This window comes from Panthera uncia, chromosome D1, assembly GCF_023721935.1.
Source record: "Panthera uncia isolate 11264 chromosome D1, Puncia_PCG_1.0, whole genome shotgun sequence".
Classification (NCBI taxonomy): Eukaryota; Metazoa; Chordata; class Mammalia; order Carnivora; family Felidae; genus Panthera; species Panthera uncia.
Genome location: NC_064808.1, coordinates 37,836,836 through 37,852,054, shown reverse-complemented (window position 1 = coordinate 37,852,054; position 15,219 = coordinate 37,836,836). Strand labels below are relative to the sequence as shown.

The window sequence follows — 15,219 nt, the reverse complement described above, 5'->3', positions numbered from 1 at the left end:
TTTTTCAGGGGAAGGTCCTCTTGAGCTGCTCTTTGTTGTTTTAGCAGATTGCCTTGTAAATGAAAGTTTTCTCTGTTTCTTGCCTCAAGTATTATATGTAATATTCACTCTTTGGTATTATAGATTTCCTTTAGTAACTACAAAGGTATTTTACTAGACCCTTAGGCTACTGTAATAGAATACTGGAAAATGCGTGCAGATTCTTAGGCTCTAGATCGACTAACTTTCAGCCAATGCCTGTTAATTACATTTTTCCTAAATCATTAAGAAGTGTTCCCAATTCTCTCTTTGTGCATTAGTATGGAGAGGAGAAATCTTAGATGAAGCGATAAGCTCTCTTCAAATGATTTGAAGGACTAGCAGACAAAAAGTTGGGCTTCGTCTGTGTAGTGGAGAATTAGGGGCAATGAGTAAAAGCGAAAAAGGTAGATCAGATTTTGGTTTTCTAGTGGTTGGGAAGTGCTTGACAATGGAGGGTGTTACCCTTTGAAGTAGTGAGGTTCCTGTTACTGGAAGTATGTAAGCATTCTAAAGCCAAGATTCCTTGAGCAAGAGGCTATTTCATTCTCTGATTGTCATCAGGTAAAAGTGTTTTCTAATCTGTCACCAGATACCCAAGTGAGGACTGATTATGTGTGTGGATGTTTGTTTTTACAATAACTGGGATTTCTAAGGACTCTTCCGGAAAGAACAGAGATCGGGATCATACCATTGAGTAGCTGGCTGAAAGGCAACCTGCCCGTCATAACACATAGTAGTTTCATCCCTTTGCAGAGATGCACATCCCGCAAGGATTTTGGTGGACGGAATTATTTGTGTTACTAGAGCACATACCCGCCCTTTGACTTGAAGACAGTTCTTCCACTCTTACTGGAGAGCCCTGTTGCCAAAGGGAGAGACATACGTGCCGTTTCCTGTTTTTGGACAGCACATTTTTGGTCACGGGCGGGGGGATGACTTGGAATGACATTTCTGTCACAAAGACCCAATGTGTCTGGTCTAACATCTTGTGACCCCAGCAAGATCTCTCTCTAGATCCCTGGGTAGGACTAGCCACCCAGCTTTCAGACCGGATGTTCATGTGAGCGTAAATCTCTGAAGGGCTCATCCAGACCTAGACTCGTGTTCTTGACTGTTCATGTTGTCCTTAGACGCCAAAGCACCCGAGTCCCTTGGAACAGAGCTGTCATAAACTGAGCACCTGCTTTGTCCCTGGGGTCTCGGATATAAAGATGATTTTGGTAGCTCTTTCCCTCTAGATGTTTCCTGGGCCAGGCAGTTTCCCAGCTACTCAATTTATGGAAATAGAGGGAAGTAAGATCCGGGGCCACCATGGCTAGGCCTTAGAAATTATTCTGCATTGCCCTTGGGGTCTTGGCTGCAGCTTAGCACTTGAAGCTGGAGCCTTGTGATGGCCGGTGTCCAGGCCCGCTGCGTGGCAGCCTTTCCCAACGGAGCACCGTTTCAGTGGCGATGACCGTGCCCCTCCCCAGGATTCCCACCGCTCCCGTACCTGTGCCCCACCCTCCTTTAACTGCTCGACGCCCCCTTGGTGCTGGGTGTCCGACCCGCACAACCCTTTGTCTCTTCACAGACTCTTTGGTGGGAAGCCGACCAAGCAAGTGCCCATTGCCACAGCTGAAACCATGAAAAACTCGGTGGTGATCTCCAATCCTCACGCCCCCTCCACCCAGCAAGGTAACTTAGAGTCCCCCTCAGGCAGCGGCGCCCTGAGCAGCGGGAGCAGCAGCCCTCTCTACAGTAAGAATGTGGATAGCAACCAGTCTCCTCTAGCCTCCAGCCCCAGCTCAGGCCACTCGGGCCCCTCCAACAGCCTCACCTGGGGCACCAATGCCAGCAGCTCCTCGGCGGTCAGCAAGGACGGCCCGGGCTTCCAGTCCGTCAGCAGCCTCCACACCAGCTGCGAGTCCATTGACGTCTCCCTGGGCAGCGGAGGGGGCCTGAGTCACAATTCCTCCACGGGTCTCATCGCCCCCTCTAAAGACGACTCCCTGACCCCCTTCGTCAGAACCAACAGTGTAAAGACCACACTGTCGGAAAGGTGAGTGCCGTGCACCTGTGTCTCTCAGTAGGACACCCTTCCAGCAGTCCACGGGTTATGTTAGGAGTCCCGAGCGTTCATTCCCCTTTGCCTGGAAGGCTGCGCTCTTTCTAACCGCTGCTGTCTTTCCACGGGGAAGCCCGTTTGGGATGGAAATAAGCTCGGCTCTGCTTCCTGTCATCTTTTCCCGCGTGATTATCCTCCGTGCTTGGAGGTGCTGGAAGTCTCTTGGGGGCAGGTCTCACACTTCCGTCTGAAACGGCATTCCGCCTTTGAGGTCCTTCCTTTTTATTCTGTTCGCTCATCAGCTGCTTGTTTGCAACCCCCCCCCCCCCCCCCCCCCCCCATGATCGTGCAGGCAGAGTAGGTGGCCGGCTGGCCGTGGCGTGGGTGGCAGAAAACTCGAGGCAGCTGGGTGGATTCGGTGGTCATCACGGCAGACACCCTCCTACCGAAGGGTTGCCAGCCCGAGCAGCAGGGCATCAAGAGGCTAAAAGCATCCTCAGCGCTCTGGGTTCTGCTGCAGTGTGGTGTGTGTTAGTCTCTCCACATAGGCAAGAACGCCGGGAACAGTGCTGGGAATGAGAAGAGTGTTCTAATCGTTGTGTGTGACCACACCTCCCCTTTCTTCCCGTCTAACGTTCCTTCTCTTATTTTCCACCTGCCTGGACTTCTAGCCCTCTCTCTTCCCCTGCCGCTAGCCCTAAGTTCTGCAGAAGTACTCTGCCCAGGAAACAGGACAGGTAATGACATTGTAGGCCGGGGACCGCACCGAGCCTCCGGGTCCCTCTGCCCGTCTGTGTCGAGCCAGACGTCTTGTGTGAGGCTGTTGGCCTGAGGCTTCCGCTTGTGTTTGTGGCTCTGGTGCACTCTGTGACCCCAGACATGCCAGTGAGGGTCTGTTCCGCTGTCCACTGAAGCCCCGGAGGCAGTGGGGTCGGGCTGGCCCCTCTCCCTACCCAGCTTGGGACCTTGGGACCGGGACGGCAGAAGCTCTCACCTGCATCTCAGCCTTCCTGTGGCATGTTCCTGCTTCCCGGCTTCCCACCCTTTCTCCCTCATTTCTCCCCTCTCCCTCCCAGCCCAGAACCGATCTACCACCCACCGTGCGTGCCACTCGACCCTCACCTTTGTCTCCCCCACCCCTACTCCCCACACAGCTGGCCCTTTTCCCTGGAAAAGTCCTTTGCTGCCCTTTGGCTGTTGCGTCTTGCAGGCTGTTGTGTTCTGTGTGCCCATTTCCCGTAATGATAACGAAAAAGAATCCGTGGAGTGTTGAGGCTTTACAAACTAAGCGGCTTGTGTGCCCCCAGCTGCCCTGTGGGTGGGCCTCAGAGATGGATACGGACCTTCAATTTGTGGGGGAGCCACAGCTTGGCCAAGCATAATAACCAGATGTTGTTTTATGCTAGGGAAAAAAAAAATAATGAAAACCCTCTTTACCCCGTCAACGGCAAAAACTTTGCTTTTCGTTGGACTCACAGACCAAGCTTTTACACCCTTGTTCTTTGGAAATGCAAATGCCTTGACTTTATCAGCCAGCAAGTTGTAACCTGCCCCAGCTCGGCCAGGGGGGGCTCAGCTCCCAGATACGCCAAGCTAAGAGGGACCTGGAATTCACTCTGTTACAGATGAATTCCAAATATGCAGACCGCTGGCCTCTTGAAAGCCTCCAGCAAGTCCCTTCTCTCGCTTGGAATCATTGTCAGTGGCATTTAAGGCTGGGCCAGGGTTAGGGGTGCAGGGGAGCTGGCATCTCTCTCCCCGAGAAGCAGTGGTGGTAGGACAAAGGTGGGTGACTGGGCAGCAGGAGGTGTGGGCTCTGCTTCGACGTGGGGCGGCCCCTGAGTTGTGCTGTGAGCCTGTGGAAAAGGAGGAGGAGTCGGAGTTGAGTGGATGCCTCGGGCCTCCTGGTGACTTGGGGGAAGGTACGGACTAGGGTCAGCCAGCCCCAGGATTAGGCTTCTCTTGTTTCCTGTGGATGTGTTGCATGTGCAGCTGGATGAGGGAAAACTCCCTGGTGACGTGAGTCTCTTGCTCCGTATCTTCGGCCCCTCCTCACCTTGCCTGCTTTTCCCTGCGCTTCTCTGAAGTTCTCATTTTTGTTTTAACTCTCCTACAGTGACCCGCACCTTGATAGGAACACTTTGCCTAAAAAAGGACTCAGGTATCTGTGTTTCCTCCTTGCATCCATGCCATCCGGTGTGGCTTTGGGGCTTGGCTGTGTGACTCTCATGGCTGGCGGGGGTTCGGGCTGGGCTGGGGTCCCTGCTTTGGCCACCGCAGCGGGGCCTTCTGAACGATGGCTCCCCTGGCACCTCTCATTCCCCTCTCTCCATTTGTTGGCGCCCTTTTTTTTTTTTTTTTTTTTGCTTGAGCAGAGGCTGTGCTTTTTCAGGCTTCCTGTGGTAAAAAACCATCTCACGAAGGACATCCCTGGGCAAGCCCAGAGAGCAGTTACTGCTACTTCTGGGGCCAGTGGGTTTAATCGATGAGCTCTTCACCATGATCATTCTGTTCACGGCTGTCTTCCAAAAGAAAGGACATGACTTACAGCATGTTGGTTTGTTAGCCAGGACAAGGGCAGAGGAGATAACGATTTCCCTCGAGTTTGAAAATACTTAACTTTTCGGCCCGCAGAAGATTGCCAAAGACAGAGCCTTTGCGCTTCCTAAATGTTCTGATCAAAAGGTGTGTCAGTTTTCAGTGCCCAACAAGAAAGCATGGCTGTGATTGGCTTTGGTGTAAAGAAAGAAAAGACTGCCAGGAAGGAATGTCCTTCCATTCTTTCTAAGTCATGGCTCACTTTTGGGTGGGTGTCCTGGTTAAACAAGATGCTGTAAGTTCCCCATTGCTCACACCATCTCCTTCACTGTGCCGACCAGCGGGACCCCAGTTCTAATGCCTGTCCCGTGGTCTTATGGTCGCAGCTGTCACTTCTCCTGCTCCTTAAACATCTTGTTCTCTGTAGCATTTGCTGCACCCTGCACTAAGCATTAAGTGCTTTCGCAAAAAAAAATGGAACTTGGAATGAAATGTTTCATTGCTGTCATGTATGTCTGTAGTTAATAACCTGCCGCTCTTAAGGCCGAGAGCTTTTTGAACAGTAATGCGAGGTAGGTATCAATGCTGCCTTTCAGTAGGAGCTCAAGGAAAGCCAATTCTGAGAATCTTAAGAATAAAAGTATTGAAAATTTCCCAAAGGACGTCCTGTGGGAGGAAGTTCAGCACCGTGGCCATAGAGAGGGGGGAGTTGGCAAGGCCTTTTGTGCTTAGCAGTTTTCTTCATGCCTATGAGGGCTGCTTGTGAGTGCTTCCATGATGGCCACTCTTCATAGGAGTCTGACACTGATGCCCCACTGTTGCCCTAAGAGGAAGCTAACCCCTCTAAATATGAATATTTTGAAATGATACATGTGTATATATGTTTCTGCAGCAGATCTAATCTATCAAAGTGATGCAGCTCTGGGTTTTTTTTAATTATTTAAAAAATTTTCAGAATAGGGCTACGTGCTAGGCTATCTTCATGCAATCGATGTGACCTAGAAAGTTGAATGTCCGTCAACCATAGCCAAAACATTAAGGGAGAAACTTTTTTTTTTTTTGTCCCCTCCCACTCTGCCTCCCCCTCCTAGCTCCCTCCCTCCCCACACATTCATGTCCGATGCCAAAACACCAACAACTCTTTTTCTTGAGTCAAGTGAAACCCCTCTGTTGACCTAATCAGTAGTGACCCCATGGTAATCTGTATATAAGTCCAAAGGCACACTGGCCACTGTGCATTTCAGAAATTTGAGATGCTGCCCGCGGGCATAATGCGAACAGCATGGATTTTGGAATCAGACATACGATGGATTGGAATCTCAGCACGTGATTCGAGGCAGGCCCTCCCCTTCAATGAATATAAAATGGGAATGACAGCATCTGCCTTGCCGGCTGGGTTGGAGGCGTTGGCAAGATAATGTCTGTGAAGGCCCCCAGCACATCAGAAGCTTTCAGTAGGCCATGACCAGATACATTTCCTAATAAAGGAGGAGGTGGGCCAGTGACTTCCGTGGAACCCAGTGATTTGGGGTTCCTTTTATGGAGACTTCTCTGATAATCGATTGCAGCAAGGACTGTAAGCTGGTGTCCTCACGCCTTCCATGACGTGTCTGGTTTCTGATACACGGGGATTCATGGCTACTTGCTTGCGCTCTAGAATGCAGATGCCATGAGCTATCTAATTAAAACGTCCTCGAAGCTCTGACAGCAGCTCATTTTGTTGCTTCAGTCCTGTCAAGGTGGGGGCTTTGAAATGACACTATCATGAATCAACATGCTGCAGATACGCCCAGTGACGGCTCCTTTGAGCGTTTACCGGTCTTGCCTTCTTGATGTATTCCCTCCAAACTGAAAGGAATTACAGTTTTCCCCAAAGGCAGCCAAGTAGCAAAAAGGGTTTGGAGAAACTTCATAAGTTTCAGGATGTGGAGTGATGTGGGTTTTTTGTTTTTTTTTTTTAACATCATCTTTGGATCTGTATTTCTTTTTTGTATGTTTATCATCGGCTCCACAGTGTTCATTTTCATAAGCGCTGTTCATAGTTAATCCCAGCCTAACTTCGGTCTGTCCAGGTATACTCCCACCTCCCAGCTTCGCACACAAGAAGACGCAAAAGAATGGTTACGGTCCCACTCTGCGGGAGGCCTACAGGACACCGCTGCCAGTTCCCCTTTTTCCTCTGGCTCCAGTGTAACTTCTCCCTCCGGAACAAGATTCAACTTTTCCCAGCTTGGTGAGTAGCCTCTGATCATTAGCTGCGTTGATCAGTTCCATGGGGCAGAGGTTACTCTTCTGTTGTGAAAGAGGCGTGTGGTCACATCTTTCTCCGTGTCTGATCAGCCCTCAGCAATGTGGTTTGATTATAGGAGATTGGTGGCAAAAGAAAGAGGAAAAAATGGAAGAGATTTTGGTACTCTAGTCAGTAATTCATTTACGTGTTTGTTGTAAGTAGGGTAGTAGCAAAGAGCAAATCGTTCCATTTTTGAGAAGAATGTATTCCATTTCTAAGACCTCTGAAGATGTAAGTTTCTATCTGAAGAAATAGTAGCATACCCCATGTTTGGTCATCTGTATTGCTCTGTTAAGCTGGAAAATAAAGATCAGGTTTTGAGTGAACAACTATTCTTGGAAATGCCTACTACTGACATAATGCTTTGACTGGCACAGTGGGGAGAGGAAAAGAATTTGTAACACAGTCCCTGATGACATGTTAATGGATTCTTTTTCAGAGGAACAAACACACCCACACAGACTCATAAATAGGGTAAAAGAGAACAACCCAAAGCTTTGTATGAAACCATGTAATAAAAACTGAATATGATCAGGTAGCAAGTATTAGAAAAAGAGAAGATCAGTCCTGGCTAGAATCACTGAGAAGGGGGGCCCCTGGGTGGCTCAGTTGGTTAAGCGTCCAACTCTTGCTTTCGGTTCAGGTTATGATCTCGTGGTTCACGGGATCAAGCCCTGTGTCAGGCTCTGCGATGACAGCACGGAGTCTGCTTCAGATTTGCTCTCTCCCCCTCTCTCTCTGCCCCTCCCCCACCCAAAATAAATCAGTAAACATTCCTTAAAAAATGATTGGAAGGATGGGAGCTCACTCTTCAAAGACCGATGGGGGGGAATCATCTTGCTCAATCTCATCTCACTCTTCAGAGGGCAGCCTTTTCTGAATATTGTGAATAATAAACACGGAATCTTTTTTTAATATTTATTTATTTTGGGGAGAACAAAAGTGGGGGAGGGGCAGAAAGAGAGGGGGACAGAGGATCCGAAGCAGGCTCTGCATTGACAGGCTGACAGCAGCGAGTCCTGTGTGGAGCTTGAACTCCCGAAATGCGAGATCATGACCTGAGCCAAAGTCAGATGCTCACCTGACTGAGCCACCCAGGTGCCCCAAAACACAGAATCTTTAAAGGACAGGTGTGGCTTGTAATCAAGTGAGGCTTGACTTTTCATTTTTAATTAACTGTGAATGGATACTTTGGAAATACTGTACTGTACTGAAATGGAAAGGACTTTTAATTTTAAAAGCTCGTTTGAGCCAAGGTGGATGTACCCCTTCGCACTGAAGCTCTTTGAGGCACCCTTACCAAGTGGGCCCCATTGGAGGCAGCGAGACCTGTGTTCATATTGTTCCTTCCCGGAGTAACTCTTTGAGGCAAGAGTTTCTTGTCTGTCATGCACAAATGCTTCCCGTCTGATCAAAAGCCTGGTTGGACTATTTTGGGCTTTGGCTGTAGAGGGAGTTGTTCCAGATGAGCCCAGGGAGTAATTAGCTCATGCCTGGAAGGTGACACCAGCTTGTCCGAACGTGCCAAATTGGAAAGCTGAAGCCCAGAGCCTTGCTTTGGAACTGACCCACCTTTCCTCCCTTATTTTTAGCTCTCAGTTTGTTATTCAAATGCTGGTGTGACTACCTTCTAGAAAACAGACAAGGGAGGGAAGTTGGCATGGACAGATGTGGCTGATACCAATCAGTCCCCTCGCCGTCCCCTTCCAGGATTTGCACAGAGACGTGAACTTCCAACCTTTCGGTTCCTTTCCTTTTATTCCAGCAAGTCCCACCACTGTTACCCAGATGAGCTTGTCCAACCCAACCATGCTGAGGACCCACAGCCTCTCCAATGCCGATGGGCAGTATGACCCGTACACTGACAGCCGATTCCGGAATAGCTCCATGTCCCTGGATGAGAAGAGCAGAACCATGAGCCGCTCGGGTTCATTCCGGGATGGCTTTGAAGAAGGTAAGCAAGGAGGTTTACCATCTGAGGTTATGCAGTGTGGTTAATTGGCCCTCCACACCAAGTTCATGACCTGAGAGCCCACCTCTAAGGGTTTCCAGCCAGCTGTCTCACTCACTCTGGGGGTTGGGGCTGGGGAGCTCTGGATAGCAGGGTCTGGCTCGTCATTGACCTCGCAGACTTCAGGGAAGAGGCTTCTGAAGAAACATGAGTGAACTTGGAGCTGACCAAGTTCCACTCTGGGCTTCTCCCTCTTGGACTCGGGCCACAGCTTCTTGGCATGTGCCTCCATCTTGAGGTTCCGCTGCTGGCTCACCATGTTGGCAGAGTGAGTTTCTGGAGAGTTAGTGCATTTCCCTGTGCTGACGCACCCTTGTGGCTCTGGGGGCCTGTGGGCAGCTCCAGAAGTTTCTATCTCTCAGTTTATTAAGTTTATTCGGTTAAACCCTTTCCCTTCAGGTATGCCCTTTTTCTTCTTTGCTCACAAATTGTGAATACGTTGGGTCAGATCTTTATGTTTTGTTCATTTTAATCAGAATTTTGGGAGAACATAGCTGTGGGCTTCTTTGCCAGCTGTCTTCCTAACTCGGTTCATCTCTCTGTCCCTTTGTTCTTTCACTTAAGGTGGGAGCTAGGGAAGCAAGCAGTCAAAATGCTGTGGAGGGGCATCAGCCCCACCCCTGAAAAGCTTTCTGAAGGTGGGAATGACAGGACATTAGAATCAGTCCTCATTTGACTAGTAGTTAAAAAGATGGAGGAAGACTTCGAAGGTCTGAATCTAGTGCCCCAACTTGGGTATATGATCTTGGACGGGTTGCTTCGTGTCTCTGTACTTCCTTTTTTTGTTTTTTGTTTTTGAGAGTGGTAATAGAAACCAGCTCATGAAATTATGAGAATTCAATAACATATACAAATGTTAACCCAGTAACGTTATTATACGTCCTAGGCTGTAGACTCAGTGTCAGCCGAGATGTCTTGGCAGCTAGGCAACTAGGAGTCCCTAGCTAGGGGATGGGGACTCCCAGAGCAATTGAAGCCCAGGCTAAGGCCATAGCTCTAGTTGTGCCTTGCGCGTGCGTGCGTGCGTGCGTGTGTGTGTGTGTGTCAGTGGCAGGAGAGAATGTGGAGGAGGGGAGGGTGTTATGGGTGTTTCCCCCTACTCCCAGCCCCTGTAAGAGTGGGAAAGTATATGCCCAGCATCCTTCTGGGAGGAGAGAACAAACTTGTCTTAAGAAATCCCTGAACAAATCAAGAGGGAAAGAAACCGAATAAAAGCTTCTGCTTTTGCCCAGTATACTTGTTTACAAAAATTGTAAGTTTAGTTACAGGGCAGTAGCCCCCTGGTTCATCTTCCTAGAGACTTCAGTCCCTTCCTTCACCCTGATTTATGTGTCACGTGCATCCAGTGACATCCAGTGAGTGACAGGGAGCAAGTCTGTAAATCCATATTTGGGAGCCTGCTGGGACAGAGGATTAAGGAAGGGTGGAGTCTGAGTTCCTGAAGAGTGTTTTGCTGGATTGAAGAGCTAGAAATGAGCTCTCTAACCACTCAGGGCAGTAGTAATAGTGGATATGTTGACCCTAAGGTGAAGGAGTAGGCGGTTTGTCTTGAACTTTTTTCTAGTCAGTGTGCTGGCCAAAGCATGGCCACAGAGCATCCCCCAGCCCTCCCGGTGACGACTCCCATAGGGAGTGGGTCCTGTGCTCTATTCATCTTCCCTGTCGTGTGTGTACCTGAGTGAACCGTGTTCAGAACTGAAACTTGTCCAAACAAGCAGACTTCGCCTCATAAAGATCCAGAACCATTACAGTATCATCATCAGAGAGCTTTTATTTATTCCATCTGGAATCAAGCTGTCAGGCAGCACAACCGTTGAATATCTGGGATGTCAAAGTGACATTGATAAAAAATGCTTGCCCACAAGCAGTGTCTAGACTTTTGTAAACCCTAATGATTCATGGTGATGTGGAACTGAAGGGCAGAGGTAAAACTCAAATTTGAGAGGTAGAAGGTAGGGACTGCGGTCGATATACTATGAACATGTAACAATTTCATCTTTTGGGAAATTTTGCATCAAATTGATTTTCTTTCTTCCAGGGATATTACATTACAAAAACAAAATAGAGCTTGTGCAATTAGGTGTTTTCAATTCCACTGGGTAAAGAGTCCCGCCCCCCTTTTGAATTTTTAAATCCCCGTGTTGTGGAAACAGTTGGGGGAAATTTTTACATCTCATGTTTGGGCCAAATGGAACCTCCTTACAAGAGTCCATTAGGTATATCATCTGCCAGAAAGCAGGATAGAAATTTAAAAAGAATTAGCACAAGTACTTGTGTGAGGTTTTTGTGGGATTTAATTAGCACTTTCCATTTTGAAGGAAGTTGGAATCATAAATATGTAGATTAGGTGCAGGCATGGCCCAGATGCAACCTTTCAAAGTTATTTCAGGTAAATTAATTTCCATCAGATGCATTATGCACTCAGAGTCAACTTTAATAGCGCACGTTTAGGGAGATGCTTGAGGCATTTTTAAAATGTATGTCTTTGGATGAAAAAAAAATCCAGGGACTTTACCAATCATCCCTAATTGCTAATGCAATCTAAATCGGTTCTTATGGAATCCATAGGAACAGAACAGCTTGTTAATAAATCCTTTTTTTTTTTTTTTTTTTTGCAATTTACTTGTGTTTCTAGCCCCTGAGTCGTATTTGTGATTTAAATCCTGTCATGTCTGTTGTTAGCCATGAATGAGACCTTGGGTAAGGGACTTGGCCCCGCTCAGCCTATTTCCTGTTCTCTAAAAGGTAGAAAATAATTGTACCTGCTTCAGAGGATTGAAGGGAAGATTAGGTGAGATAAATCCCGGAAAGCATTTAATGCAAAATGACTTCGAAAGAGGTTTGTAGCAAGTATTCAGTCAGTGGTGGCTATTGTTAAAATTGTCATGTTTGGTTTTATCCTCCTCCCCAAAGGCCATTTCATTGCTGTTTTATTTATGGCAAAATCCAGGCAGAAGAAGTAGCCTGGGGGCTAAGGTCCTAAGCTCTCGATTCTCAGCCTTCTGTTTCTCTATTCAGTCCTACCTTGACATTTGGCTCTGCCTTGGTCACAACTGGGCTTTTTTTTTTTTTTTTTTTTTTTTTCACCTGATCCTTCATCAGTGTGTTCTCTGTTTTCACTTATGCTCATCTTCCAGAGGGTGGTCCATTTGCCATCTGAACGGTGTCTACAAATTCTCTGTGGTGATGGGGATCACTTCAAACAATAGTGTAAATGAGAAAGCGCTTTGATTAATATGAAGCTGAATATATATATGTATATATACATGAGATGCCAGGTGTAGCAGCAGGGGCATTTGATTGCTTTTTTGGCTAGAATATGCCCTGTTGTTTCACTGTGTCTATACACACACACACAAACACACACACACACACACACACACACACACACACCTGTGCTTAAAGAGGGGGTGAAACCATGTTTTTCTCAAATATGCATTTTTCGCTTGTTTGGTTGCAGCTTGTGTCTGTGTACATTGGATGAGGGGCTGGGGAAACCATTCTAAAACATACCAGAAGGCTTTAACAAAAAAAAGCCTTTCAGAAACCAGTAAATCCAGTAGAACCAGTAAATCAAGGGCAAAAGTATCTCCAGACTTCTGATCAGCAATCCCGTTCCTGAATGCTGTGTGACCTTAAGCAGACCATTTAACCTCTCTGGATTTCAGATTACTCAGGGGCAGAGATGGCCCACACAAGCCTCTGCTGGGCCTCGTAGCTTCAGAGTTTTAGAGCTATGGGTATAGGGTGGGAAATGCATGGCGTGCTTTTGCTGTTCTGGCTTTGTAGGTCTTGTGTGCATTTTGCTGTCCAAAAGTATCCAAGCCACATAACCCAGGCTCTGATTTGGTTCAGTTCACTTGAAACAAGGCCAACTGTAATGGTTCAGGCAAGCCACATTCAGTTTGGGGTTGACTCTGGAAATCAAGAAGTCTTCTTTTGGATTGCTATTCTTTTGGCCTTGCTATTGCTATTTACCAAGTGAGAGGAGTTAATTGCAGAGAAAAATAATTACCTCCACTGAAGCCTGCCAGATATGCTGTTCTCCGCCTGCGGCCCTAAGCTTGCACTAGGATATTGCTGAAGGCAGTGTCAGTAAGTCTGTGTGTACAAGCTAGAGAGAAGAAAAAAAGTTCCATTTTCCAGCAGCCCAGTTCCACACTGCAGCCCCGTGCTGGCTGAGCAGGGAGTGTGACCGAAGGGTGGCTACGTATTACCCACGTCTCTTCCCCCAACTTGGCCTCCAGTATAATCTGCCCCTACTACCCGTGTCATGGGACTAAAGTTACTTACCTCTTTAGAACATTAGGCCACTAGGTTGGAGCATGAGAGGTGTCTGCTAACATATGAACGTATTAACACTGAAAGCCGTTATTGGCCATGAACACCATAAACTGATTTCTTATGGGCCATGGGCCAGAGAAGTCGTGGGTGGAGAAGATCTGTAACCCTAAGCATTGCTAAGGAAGGTGGATGTGAGTGATGGTATAAGGATAGCCTCAGAAAAGCAGGCTCCTTCTAAGAGAGAAGAGGGCTGGACAGGCAAGCAAGGAACTGTGTGGGTTCAGAGGAGGGAGGAGGTGCATCCAGTGGCGGCAGGCAGGGAAACGAGGAAAAGGTCCATGGAGAGACATTGTCTGAGCTGATCCTGGCGATGTGGGTAGGCAGAAATGAGAAGCGTCCTAAACAAAGGGAACTGCGTGGGCAGAGACTCTGAGGCAGATGAGTGCAATGAAGGGCATGCTCGAGAGAGAAGTGCGGGATTCAGAATGTGATAGGAGCGCATAAAGGAAGAGCTGGAGGTCGGGAGGTTTATGGGAACACAGTGTGGAGACACCTGGGTGGCGGGCTGAACTGTTGGTCGGATATCTTGTGGGCAGGTAGCTTCTGCCGACTGCTGATCTAAGTTGAGCTCGCTTCTTGGGTGGTAAGTGCAAGCCGTTTAGTGCACGTGGAAAGTTAACTCCCCAGCCTCCCACTCTCAGACCACAGGGGACAGCGAGTGTGGGGGTAGAACATTCCACTCGTGGTCAGGAAAGCTGTGCCCAATTAAAGGTCTCTGATGTCTCCACGGGCATATTTACATCTTTCACAAAGTTGTCGAGAGATTCCTAAGAAAATGTCGTTAAAGAATCTAGTTCCCAGAAAGAGAAGTCAGCTGGGATACTTAGTCCAAGAAAAGACCATGTTTTAAAGTTGTATGAAAACAATAAAATGTCTCCCCTGGCTGGGGACAGGAAGGGGTGCGAAGAGGGTGTGAAGATGGTTCTAAGTCAAAGGTACCAGTCAGGAACGAAAAAGAGGACACCGCTTGCTTGTCATTTTGTACACATGGTAGAAATCGAAAGAAGAATCTCTGTTTCAGTAGATGTATCTTCTAGACAAGTGCTCTACTACAAGTACCTCTAGAATGAATTTGCTATGGTCAGCAGCCAGCCTCCTGTGTTGATAATAATCGGCTCATCTTTGTGCATACACAAGTGAGAGTTGCTAGCAGGGTACAGAATAGATGTGCAACACAATCTCAACCCTGAAGGAATATGTTAGAAAAAAAGAAAGGAGTAAAATGTGCTGGAATGGAACAGGTAGCAGGTTGCCTCTGGGTAATAGAATTATGAGTCACGTAGATAATGGCAGTGAGTATGTTTTTTTAACACTTCTCTGTACTTGAAAACTTTTATTTAGTAATCATGGGTTATTTTCATAGGGGAGAAAGGTATTTAGAGGTTGTAGGAAAAAAATGTGCCAAAAGAGAAGAGACTCCCTTAGCAAATTATTTTATTTGACTCTGTCACCAAATGAGGAAAAGTTGGGTCCAGGCGAGATTAAGCTGCCTATAATGTTGAGTTTCTCTTCCTCTCTCCTTCTTAGACTCCATAGTAGCCGGTTGTGCAGTTCACCTTTTTTTTTTTTCTTTTTAAACAGTTCACGGATCCTCGCTCTCCTTGGTTTCCAGCACGTCTTCAATTTATTCTACGGTGAGTATAAATCAATGCTGTATGCATTGCTATGATCATGAGAACTGGGGCTCCTTTATCAAGTATATCAAGAATAAAATATAAAGTCATTTCTCCTAGAGAAAGCATTTCCATTATAAGGGAATTGTTTAATAGGGAACAAGATTTGAAATTCACAAACAGCTGTTGATCATAATGTATCAACCAGTAAGTCAGGAGCTCACTTTGTTAAAGTGGCATTGTGCTTTGGGTGGTAACTAGTTAGAATGTGTGAAAAGCCTTGGCCACCTGCTGGTAGCCTTAGAAAAGAAAGGCCTTAAATAACTTAGTCTTCTGTCTGCCTCAGTTTCTTTAT

At 47.3% G+C, this 15,219-nt stretch overlaps 1 protein-coding gene across 3 annotated transcripts in view; it reads left to right on the top strand.

Annotated features, from left to right (window-relative positions):
• Positions 1-15,219, top strand: part of NAV2 (neuron navigator 2) — a 395,678-nt gene that overhangs the window by 330,153 nt on the left and 50,306 nt on the right. The window contains exons 16-22 of one of the 3 annotated variants that reach the window (XM_049617772.1): positions 1,595-2,062; positions 2,740-2,805; positions 4,185-4,229; positions 6,679-6,839; positions 8,662-8,850; positions 9,384-9,480; positions 14,831-14,885. In XM_049617772.1, coding sequence (XP_049473729.1) covers positions 1,595-2,062; positions 2,740-2,805; positions 4,185-4,229; positions 6,679-6,839; positions 8,662-8,850; positions 9,384-9,480; positions 14,831-14,885 — 1,081 coding nt within the window. The remainder of the gene's footprint in view (positions 1-1,594; positions 2,063-2,739; positions 2,806-4,184; positions 4,230-6,678; positions 6,840-8,661; positions 8,851-9,383; positions 9,481-14,830; positions 14,886-15,219) is intronic. The other 2 variants (XM_049617765.1, XM_049617756.1) reach the window with 2 other exon arrangements.